General features: G+C 36.3%; 1 protein-coding gene across 17 annotated transcripts in view; it reads right to left on the bottom strand.

Moving 5' to 3' along the window:
- The window catches only part of ptprz1b (protein tyrosine phosphatase receptor type Z1b), a 93,351-nt gene that overhangs the window by 67,911 nt on the left and 13,087 nt on the right, over nt 1-12,353 (bottom strand). For 13 of the 17 annotated variants that reach the window (XR_015942172.1, XR_015942173.1, XR_015942174.1 and 10 more), the window contains exon 1: nt 9,395-9,593. The exons of the other annotated variants lie outside the window; for them this stretch is intronic. Coding sequence is in view for 6 of the 13 variants with exons in the window: in XM_087247896.2 (XP_087104022.2) it covers nt 9,395-9,458 (64 nt within the window). In the remaining 7 variants the exon portion in view is untranslated. Of the gene's footprint in view, nt 1-9,394; nt 9,594-12,353 lie in introns of those variants that run through there. 17 annotated transcript variants of the gene reach the window in all.

Here is a 12,353-nt window from a genome sequence, read left to right as displayed (position 1 = left end):
TATATTTGGCAAAGAAAAAAGAATACAATATGATTAAAAATTAAATATAAACATTTTTTAAATGCAATCACTGCAAAACTCCTTACAAAATATTTTATAATACTGATGTGGTCAAAAAACTTATTGAATGTGGTCTATAGCTTACAATTTAAGAGTTCACACTTAGCTGATGATTGATAATAAAGCGTGTTTGGCATGCTGTCCCAGAGCTCAGAAGATCCTTGAGCCCGGGGCTCCCTCACATTTCATCAGGAGAAAGGGGAGTCTGAGCTCAGGTAGGTCTCGAGAGCCCCCCTGAATTTGTTGGGTTTGCCTATTCTTTGATTATTGGGGTTGTCATGGTGGATTGAACTGCCAACTATACAGCATTTATGCGGTGAATGCCCAGTACTGGAAACACTCACATACAGTGCCAATTTACCCAGATTAAACCCATGTGAAGATTAAAAGAACATGCAAACTCCACAAAGAAACGCCAACTGGCCCATGCTGGGATTAGAACTAGTGAACTAGTCTTGCTGTGAGGCAACAGTGCTAACCACTGAGCCACCATGCCACCCTGTTCTTAATTAAAGAGGGGGATGAGTAGAGATGGAGAGGGGATTCTTCAAGGCGAAGATGACTGAGGTAAAGAAATCTGACTATTTATGTGTGTTTGGATTCATCTGATTGGTAAATCATATGATTGCTAATGCAGGACCGGCTGTGGTCAATCATAAACATGTGATCCTCTCGAAAATAGATTATAAGTTAAGTATACTTATTGTTTTTTAGTTAAGAAAAAGTAATTATTAGGATATATAAACCTTTTTTCATAAATATAAATTAATAAATATGACTATTTTAGCCATATTATTTTAAAATGTGGCGTTTAGAAACTCATGTGGAGGATTTTATATATTTTTTTCCTTTCTGATTACTCATAATAAATTATTCAGCCCCTTATGAGATTGTGCCATTTGTGGAGAAAAAAAGTCATTTTAGCTTTTTTCAAAAAGTATTTCCATACAGATTCATTACCAACTATATTACAATAAAAGAAAATTACAATGTTAGTTTGTTGTATCTCTATCATGCAGCCCTAGACACAAAACGTTGCTGGCTGATTAAAATCGATGTGAATTTCATATCCAGAACACTTCAGTTCATTATGCAACTCTCCATTTTTTAGGATGACATAACAGCACAAGCAATATTGCCTCAGGCCGTGATAGAAACAGTCAAACCGAAGCAGATCTGCTTTACTGACACTCGCACACTCATTACATCCAAATCAACACGGATCTGAGTTTTCACAGTAGAAAATCATGATGAACGTGATTTAACATGACACACTGCAGGCGATCTCTTATTCATGTCCTAATAAACAAAGCTCAGCGGAGTTGTTTTTTTTAATGCTTAAATAGGGTACGACTGCTGAATTTTAAATAGGCCACAGTCATCAATAATTAAGGTGGATTTAACAGGGATTTATTTATTGATGATATAAAGGTTATATGGGACAGCTTCAGGAGAATATGCATTTATGTGACATAAGCTGCACATGAAAATGAATCATTGTGGTGGGTAAATGGCTTCTGAATTCCAATGACTTTAATAATGTATTGCATAAAACATTTTGTGGTTGGCACAAACCAGAGCAAAGGTATTTAAATGTGTTAAGGGCTGTATTCTCTGGTCTTACTAACCGTTGTCCTTTACTATTCCTTTGAAAATTACATTTTTATAGTTTGCATGAGGCAATACTAGTATATATTTTTAAAAAGTGCACTCTGAAACTAGTTTTTTATAAACATTAAAAAATATATGTAGCATTTTTCATTCATTGACACTGTTGAATAGCATTATAAGACCTCAATGTCCTCTTTAAAAACATTTGAAGTTAAAGGAGTGGTCCACTGATAATAACATATTATAAACTTTAGCTGATGTGTAATGTAGCTGTGTGAATATAAACAACATCTCTAAATGTAATACGCTCAACGTTCACTGCAAAGTGAGACATTGGCTTTTACAGAGTTAGCTTGGCAAAGCCTATGGCTAACGAAGTTTGGGACTACAAAAAAATACATCCGGGTTAATAATGTCATAAATCCTTCAGGTTATGTACATATGCACATATGCATAAATGATCAAAAATGCATAAGGTTTTCTACTTTATTTTAAAAACAGGTGTTACATTTTCTGTTATTTTACAGACTTATTTCTCTCTATATATTATTTATTATAGATTATATTGTTTTAAATTACTTTAATGTCATTAAAAGTCACTTTTTTAAACTGTAGAGTTGAATACTCAACATCAAAAGTCGACAGAGCAGACTAAGTCAACATCCCATAGTGCAATTCAATCCGGAAATAAATGAAAAAAACTTGTAAATCACAAAAAACAGAAATGCATAACGACGCATTATCAAACTCCTATTTACAGCCTATTTAATAAAGGCTAACAAAATGTACAAATGTGCATTGTTCAGGTATTAAATATTTCCTCTCTGCACTCTCTCTGGTATCATGTAACTTAGGAAAAGTTCAAGCTATCTGGTGCCAAATACCAGTAAAGCAAAGTCCATGAAGATCTGAAAACTGACTTTAAGCAGATATAATGAAATCCATTAAAATACAAAGTTACAACAACATCTTTAAAAGAGATATAGTCATGCACACTAACATTTCAAGAGTTCCCACTTAGATATGCTTGGCACTTATAGCAGGTTTGGCATGCTGTCCCGGGAGAGAACCCTGAGCTCGGAGATATTTGAGCCCAGGGCTCCCGCCCGGTCTAGAAGCATATCAGGAGAACCGAGATCAGGTAGGTCTCGATCGCTCCCCCTTTAGAAGGGGAGAAAAAGGAGGAGATGGGGTGGAAGGGGGGATTCTTCCAAAATGAAGATAGTGCAATGGGGAGAAAGTGATCCATTTATACTAAGCTAGGATCATTCTGATTGGATTATTACTGATTACGGATGAGTGGCCAGCGGTGCACAATCATATCATGTGCTCCTCTCGAAATTAGTTTATGAAACTTCACTTACAAAATGCAAAAGAGCAATTCCATGCAAATGTCAACCTTGTCATGAAAAACATTACATTGTCACCAAAATGTACTCATAAATGTCTCTGTCAGTGTTTTCAAACAGTTATATTTGATTTACCAAAATCCCACAAGTGGCAATTTTACATCTGTCACATCCATAACAAAGAGATGACCAACACAGGTGAAAATGTACCACTGTATACATTTCTGGAGAGCGCAAAAATGTAGCCAGAGCTACGTATGACTGCATTTTATCTTTAAAACCATCACTACATTGCAGTATGATGCCGCCGATGCTTCAGTTTCTTTTCACACTACCAGCTGACCGATTACCTCCATGTGGATGGATTTTACACTGTTACTAGTGTAATGGAAGCCAGCTGGCGAAGTGCTGTGCATTTAAACCTCACTCCTCTGACCTCTAGTGACAGACATTAGAGGCCGAGGGCTTTAGCCTCCTTGTTAGAGCAACCAAATCCCATACAAAGACTCAGCGGTTCGATCCCAGCTCAGAGCGGGTTGGGTGCTGTAGGATTTGTGGGTTACACTAGTTTGCCCAGTAGCTTGTTGCATACATCGGCGGACTTGAGATGCTGAGAGGAGTTGACAGCGACAAGTAAATAACAGGGTGAGAATGTGGTAAGATCTGAAAGCATGTTAAAAATCTGACAGCCGTGAGAGCTTTGCTTTTTCTGAATTGTTTTTGAAAACACTATCGGTTGGGTTTAGAGAAGGGGGTGATCGGGTCGATTTGTGCTTTTGAAAACACTATTGATTGGGTTTAGTGAAGGTGGAGGGTGGGGGTATTGATCAGTCAGTCAGTCAGTTGACAGTGGCCTCAGGTGGATTTACGTGAGAACAGCAGGCACGAATAGCACTCGTGAGAGAAATTAGAGATCTTAAAAAGCATACACAGTGGCCTCTGGTGGACTTGAGAAAACCAAAACTGCAAAAAAAATAAATAAATAAAATAAATAAATTACCTACTGAGACATATTTGGTGCTCTCCAGAAATGTATACAGGGGTACGTATCAATAATGAGTCTGGGCTGGAGATATCACATCCATAATCAGGCATTTTGCTTATAAATGCGCAAACATCAAATAATATTAATTTACAGAATTTCTACAAAGTGCGTAACTCGCCTACTGTTGTCTTGCATGTCTACTTTCCTCAATTAATATAGAAAAATGTTTACAGATTGATACTTTTATGATCCCTTAACTCTGTGGTTAGTTGTTTTAGAAAATATAATCAGATGTCTTAATATGATGTTAACATATACTTTCACTGTGCATTTATGTTTTAAAGATTTTACTGCAAATGTCACATCCATAACACTGGATTAGCTCAAAAGAAACATCTCCAAAGATATTGGGCCTGTTTCAGTAAGGAGGTTCAACCAACTCGGAATTTAAACTTAAACTCTTGAGTTGATTTACCGAGAGATTAAAAACTCTGAGTTGGCGGTTTCAGAATAGCTGATCTGAGTTAGGTCAATCAACTTTGAATAGACCAACTCAGAGTTAATCGCACACACCGCCACTATAAAAAGGCATTATCAATGGAGCGCGGATATTGCGAGTGACTAAGGCAACATCTTAAAAAGAGATCACCATTTCTTTCTCCAGATGAACTGGATGTGCTCATGCAAAGTTATAGCAAATATGAGCATATATTTATTAAAGCAACACCAGTGCATTAGTGAAACAGAGACAGTTAGCTTGGGTCAAAAGAGCTGCTCAAGTTAACGCGTAATTTTACATCTAAAGTATTTAATTATTTAAGTATAAGTAATGTTATGTGTGATGTTTGTTAAATTTTTACTCTCGTTCCTATTTTATTCACGTTATCAGTTTTAATAGGTTTAAAAGTGCACTTGTGTGTCTGCCGTTTTTATTGATCAGTGATAGAGATTGATATGACATTTAGAATGTAAGCAGAACTAAACAATTGTTTTTAGAAAGAATAATAATCCCATTAATGTAGTAATAGCACATGTCCCTGTTGAAGGTCAGTGAATTTAAGCTAATTATTTATTTAAAAAGGACAAGCCATTCTCGTACGTGACTTTGCTCTTTGTGTGACTGAAATGTAGGCAATAGCTATGTTTCCACCCAAATTATTAATAAAATTTATGTGCAACCCTGGAATAACGCATAAAAGATGCGAAAAAAGCAGCGTTTCTATCTAATGAGTCAAAGAGAACAACATCGTCACTTCCTGATTAAAGGGCGCCAAATATCAACAGTAAAAACAGAATTTACTGCTGTAGAAGAAGCTGTGTCAATCTTTTCTTTATTTAATAAATGTACTTGCGCCTCAGAGGACAAGGCAGATGTGTTACAGTGTGCTCAGCCTGCTGGCTTGTCCATTCACACACATTTTCATCATCATACTGTATGATCTCTTAACAAAGTTAACTTGTTTTAATGCACATACTGTAATTTGTTCAGTAAAAGTGTTCATCATAGTTTAGGCGCATCTTTTCTATAGAATAAAAGTTTATCCTACTCAGTTATGCATATTTTTTATGCATATTTTCAAAAGTTATGTGCATCATGACGTTTCCATCAATTGTTTTTATATGCATATCCAAAATGAGCATTAAAATAGCTGGGTGGAAATGTAAGGCTAATACCACTTCGTCTTTAAAAAAGGGGAGGAGACCGACAGAAACTCTGAGTTTAGAGAATAAAACCTGCTCCTGACCAGGTTAGGTTCACAGAGTAAGTTATCACGGTAACTGACTCTGAGTTAAAGTTACCTCTCTTCCAGAAACAGGCTTGACTTACCCTGCTTTCTCCAGTTTAACAAACCTGCCATTTTGAAAATGAAAACCCAGAGTTTCTCTCATTTCAGGGTTAAATTACTCTAAAGTTTTCACTTTACCTCTTTTCTGAAACGGGTTTATTGTCATGCACACACAACAGATTAGTTCACAACTTATTCAATCTACTTTGACTGATAATGAATGGGTGCTATTGCGAAATATTATATTACAGTGTGCACTAAAACAGATGCATTGGATTTACGTTAAGGGGAAACAGTTTATATGGGCTTCTTTAAACAAACATATTCAATTTAGTAATGTTCTTAAACTTAATTTGTTTAAATTGAGCTCATATAAATAGTTTGCAAACACCTTAAGAAACTATAGTAAATCCAATGAATTTTTTTGCAGTGTGTTGCGTGAGATTGGTAATGCTTCTGTCAGATATCATCTGATAATGAAATGCCTTCGGATTGTTGTGGTGAATCAATGGAAATCAATCTTTCGCTTTCAGTCATTTGATCAAGAGAAACTCAACTCGTTTTCCTGATGCTGTGGTTAGTTTGTTTATGTACGCGGCAGGGTGACCTAGTGTGAATCGATCTATCATCGTGCGTTTTGTGGGCAGAATCGGTCTCTTTCTCTCTTCCTGCTGCTGGCATTAATGGTGAATGAGCGACAGTGAAACAAAAGCAGCACGAAATCTGGGCTTCCCCTGCCATCACTGCCAACACACATGAAATTACAGCACAGAAGCCCATATGACTCCCCAAACCAAAATAGCCCACGCTTCGGAGCAAAAATCGGCAGCATTACAACATTTCGCACAGATATAAACAGCACAATGGTGTATTGTGAACAGAGCTGAGATCAACTCTGAGGGGAAAATGACCTCTGATGTGCCAGCATGCAGAGACGCAGATGGCTCAAGAAGACGCATGCGGTTAAAAACTCAACGCTTTAGATTTCCACGGCATGTCAAATTACATTTCATTCAGCAGGATGCACACAGACAGAGGGATTAAAAGAGCATCATATATTGAGTGCCAGGAGCAACCGGCTGAAACGTCCTTGAGTGAAACTGAACTGAATCATGCAGAGCAGGCAACAAAAATTCTAAAGAAACAAAATAAACATTGAACCAACGCAATGAACCAACACACTGATTTCATTTTTAAATGTGGATTCATTGAAGTGAAATCTGTCATCTTCATTATACCGTGAGTGAAACGAACCACTAAACAGCTTAATGATTCAAGTCAACTGTATAATGTAACACTTCATACAACTTTGATTCACTTACTCAAAAGGCTTTAAAGTCTCTTTAGAGCTCGACATATTTCAATGCTTAGTCTTTTAGGATTGAGATTAAACACCACAATCTACACTTACAATAATCTAAGAGTCAAAGACAATGCATTTGTGTTCAATTAAATGCATTAAAGTGAATGTATTCACATTAAAGCATATTGAATGCAAGTGTCTACTTTAGGTTTCTTTTCTGAAAGATGTCAAAAAGCAAAATAAAGTTGCATTGTCATCTATTTAACTATCTAAAACAACCAATGATCATTCTAAATGTAAGCATATTACTGTTAAATAGGTAAAACACTCAATGGTATGAAGGATAACTGGCAAAAATATCAAGGTTTAACATGATAATTAACTAGTATTTGAGGACTGCACTGTGATCCATGCATCTGCATTAAATTAAACATATTAAATAGACATTGAAGCATATTAAATGCAAGTGTCTACTTCAGGGTTTTAACGCATTTCTGAAAGTAAGATGTCAAAAAGCAAAGTAAAGTTGCACTGTCATCTATTTAAATATCTTAAACAACCAATGATCATTTTAAATGTAAGCGTATTACTGTTAAATTGGTAAAACCCAATGGTTTTAAGGATAAACAGCAAAAATATAAAGGTTTAAAATGACAATTATAGTTAGTATTTGAGGGCTGCACTGTTATCTATGCATCTGCATTAAATTAAACGTATTAAACTGAATTTATAGACAGCATTTTGAATGCAATTGTCTACTTTAGGTTTTTAAAACCTTTCTGAAAGATGTCAAAAAGCTAAATAAAGTTGCATGGTCATTTATTTAAATATTTAAACAACTAATGATGATTCTAAATGTAAGCTTATTGCTATAAAATTGTTAAAAACCCAATAGTGTGAAGGATAAATGATTAAAATATAATGGTTTAACATGAAAATTAATTAGTATTTGAGGGCTGCACTGTGATCTATACATCTGCTTTAAATTAAATGTATTAAATATACATTAATGCATATAAAATGCAAGTGTCTACTTCAGGTTTTTTTTTCAACTTTTTTGAAAGTAAGATGTCAACAAGCAAAATAAAGTTGCACTGTTATCTATTTAAATATCTAAACTAAACAAGGATCATGCTAAATGTAAGCGCATCGCTGTAAAATTGAAAAAAAAAAACAATGGTTTGAAGGATTAAATGCAAAAATAACTGCACTGTGATCCATGCATCAGCATTACATTAAATATATTACAATGAATTTATAGACATTAAAGCATATTGAATGCAAGTGTCTACTTTAGATTTTTAGTACTTTTCTTAAAGATGTCAAAAAGCAAAGTTATATTGTCATCTATTTAAATATCAGAAACAACACACGATCTAAATCAATCTAAATTTAGACATAATGCTGTTAAATGGGTAAAACACCCAATGGTTTGAAGGATAAATGGCAATAATATAAAGGTTTAACATGATCATTAACTAGTATTTGAGGGCTGCACTGTGATTCATGCACCTGCATTAAATTAATCATTTTACATTGAAAGCAAGTGTCAAGTTTAGGTTTTTAAAACCTTTCTGAAAGATGTCAAAAAGCAAAATAATTGCACTGTTATCTATTTAAATATCTAAAACAACCGAGAATCATGCTAAATGTATATTGCTGTAAAATTGGTAGCAACTCAATGGTTTCAAGGATTAAATGCATAAATATAAAGGTTTAAAATAGTAATAAACTAGTATTCAAGGCTTGCACTGTGATCCACGCATCAGCATTAAATTAATTGTTTTAAATTGAATGCAAGTGTCAACTTTAGGTTTTTAAAACCTTTCTGAAAGATGTCAAAAAGCAAAATAAAGTTGCACTGTCATCTATTTAACTATCTAACAACCAATGATTATTCTAAATGTAAGCTTATTGCTGTAAAATGGGTAAAAACCCAATAGTTTAAATGATAAATGGCAAAAATATAAAGGTTTACCATAATAATTAATTAGTATTCGAGGACTGCACTGTGATCTTCAAATACAGTGTTTTAATATTTCATCAGATTTTTAATGTTATTCATATTTTGTTGCTTTATGAGATTTTAGTTGGTGTCTCATGTAGATAATTAGTAATAATTAGTCCTTATATCTTGCTTCGTTCACTCAACAGTCATGCACAACACTGAGAATAACAACGCAATAACCCAAACTTCCATCAAAAACAATGCATTCATCAATAATTAATACAACAACCTGTGGAAATTACGCTCGCGCATGCATGCAACTTTGCGCATTCATGTGCATCACTGTATTACCTGAGTGCCAGATGAGCCACAGCTGCGCGATGAACAGATGTGGTTTGGCCGTGATCGGACGCATCTTCTTCAGGCAGTAACGCGCGTATACAGTGAACGCCAATCTATTGATAACGCAATAGTAATGTTACAGTGGCTCCATGTCAGTATCTCTCGTACCCCGTTCGTCTTTCCCACGCTAGAGCTTCATTCAGTGTGTGATCACGGCGCGCGCGACCGGAGAGACGCTGCGTTCACGCGCCGCCCACAGTCTCGCGCGCAATCAATCATAGGCTCGCGGTCCATATAACGGGACGTGCGCGGGCAAGAGACGGTGCTGGCGACATGCGACGTGATGTTAAAAGTAAAGGTCACCTTTTATAACATCCTGGGGAGCTTTAGATGTGAACAACTTGCAACAACACGTGTCTTTGCCTTTTTTACGCGTGGATACACTGCAGTAAATACATGATCTGAAGGGGATTTTCTGCAGAAAGCTGCATGTTGATTACATTCATTCCTTCATTTTCCTTCGGCTTAGTGTAGATTCACTAATGTACATTCACAAATACATATTGTATTGCATCTAGTAGTAAATCTTTATTTAAAATATTTAGATTTGTGAAGGGTGTACTTATATATGCTGAGCTCTGTATGTAAGTGAATGATATTATAAGTTGTGCTACTATGGGGTTTATAAGGAGATGCTAAGTGTAACTACAGATAGTAGGGCGTTTTGTGTTTGCTAGATGATTATTAGGAAGCTTTGTGATTACCAAGGTGTTATTAGATGTTAATGGCCCATTTCTACTGAGTGGTACGGTACTGGTTGGTACGGATCGCTGTCATCAGGATTGCATTTCCACTGCCAAAAGGGGACCAACGGGGGTGTACGAAAAAAGTTTCAGTCAATGTAATTCTCGCTCGAAGAAATGTCAAAGTAAAACTGTTCACATGTCATATGAGAAGCACTTCTCAGAAAGCAGATGCTTTATACACATAAATACCTGTGTATAAATGTTAATTACTAACCTTTCTATGAACAAGATTTGATTATAACTGCAGATAAATGATAGGGCGAAATAGCCTACTGTAATGTCTGCGATAATATAAAATAAATAAATAAATGCAACATATATAAACACATACAGACCCTTACAGTCTCTGGTATGTTATCAACTACAGAAAAACTACACACAGCATACATTTAGTCCTTATTTGGGTTTAAAAACAACACTCAATATAGCACACAGTCAGTGCAAACCTCTCATTTGCACATTCATTTTCACCAGCACATGTGACCTCTGTTAGAAAGTAATTCCGTCATATCGAGTTCATAATAGTCCAAAGGGTGATGATAATAGTTAAACACTGCAGTTTGTTCATGTTTTAGGTTGCTGAAAGAATCATTTGCTCCTTTGTTAGTTTGGGCTTCTCTTTTGTTTTTGTGTGCGAGTCTCACGTTTGTTTGTTTCTGAAAGGATCGGATGTCAGATTCACTTCAATAATCACACACACATTATTATCATCAGATCAAGAAGTTCACTATTTCAGATATAAACGCAATTGCAAGCTCTCTCAAGAAAGCTTTTAGACTGCCTTAAAAACAACTATGGGGCACAGGGTAGATTCTGCTCTTCTTGGCTTTGTGGCTGTTCATCAAGACGACAGAGAAGGTTTGTTTGAGCTCAGGTCGACCATGCCTTGTTAATATATGTAAATTTCATTCAGGCGTAAAGTCTCGGCTGTGTATTTAAAAATGGCACTTAATTTGTTTTGGCTATAAAAGCTTTCCAACCCATACTGTACTGTACCACTCACTGGAAACAGGCCATAAGGTGCTTTGTGGTTGATGTGTGGTTTTTTGGGTGCTTTGGTGGTGGCTTGGTCATATATACATTATGAGGGTGCCATGGTGGTTGCTAGGGCATTGCTAGGTGGTTGCTTTGTGGTTAGTATTAGTTTGTAAAAGTGTTTTGAGGTTGCTATGGGGTTATTATGGTGTAATGGTGGTTGTTAGGGCATTGCATACGTAACGTTGGCCAACTAGTGAAATGCTGTGCAGGTAAAACTCACTACTCTGACCTGTAAAGTTGCTCTAATGACAGAAACTTGAGGTCATGGTCTTTAGCCTCCTTGTTAGAGCAACTGACTCCCATGTGAGGAGTCGCTGGTTCAATCCAAGCTCAGAGCGGGTTGGGTGGTGTAGGACCGGCAGGGTTGCATTGGTGCCGTGACCCGGATGGGAGTGAGGATTGGGGTAAGTGTTATGGAGGCCAGCTAGTAAAGTGCTATTCAGGTAAACCTCACTCCTCTGACCTCTTAAGGTGCTCTAGTGACAGACATTAGAGGTTATGGCATTTAGCCTCCTTGTTAGAGTAATCAACTCCCATGCAGAGAGTTGCCAATTCAATCCTAGCTCGGAGCAGGTTGGGTGGTGTAGGACCAGCAGGGTTACACATAGTGGTTACTAGGTTGATGCAACATGGTTAATAATGGGCCTTTAGGGTTGCTATGGTATGTGGCTACTAGGCTGTGGTTCTAAAAGGTATAGTTTATGAAGAACGGAAACCATTTACTCATCCTCCACTTGTTTAAAAGCTTTTTGAGCTTCCACTTTCTGCTGTACACAACATACATTTTGAGGGAAAAACAAATACCAGAAAAGTCCATGGATACAGGTTTCCAGCTATCTTCAAAATACCTTCTTTTATGTTCACAATGTAGCTGTGCTTTAGCTGTGAGCTCTAGAAACAGCCACAGAACAAATAAACTCATCAATTATTTTAGATACTGTACACATATCAACAGTGAATGTCAGAATCATTCCTAATTCTAATTTGACTAATTAATTTAATATTTAGTTGACAACTGCATGAGCTGCAGTCTTGTATCTACAATGCATCACAAAAAAGTCATTGATTCTTACACTTCTCGATCAGGCATGTGTTTACATCTTGTGCCAGGACTAAACCTCCGA

The sequence above is a fragment of the Danio rerio genome, chromosome 4, assembly GCF_052040795.2.
Source record: "Danio rerio strain M-AB ecotype USA chromosome 4, GRCz13ab, whole genome shotgun sequence".
Lineage (NCBI taxonomy): Eukaryota > Metazoa > Chordata > Actinopteri > Cypriniformes > Danionidae > Danio > Danio rerio.
Note: the sequence above shows the minus strand (reverse complement) of the source record. Positions and strands in the feature narration are given on the sequence as shown.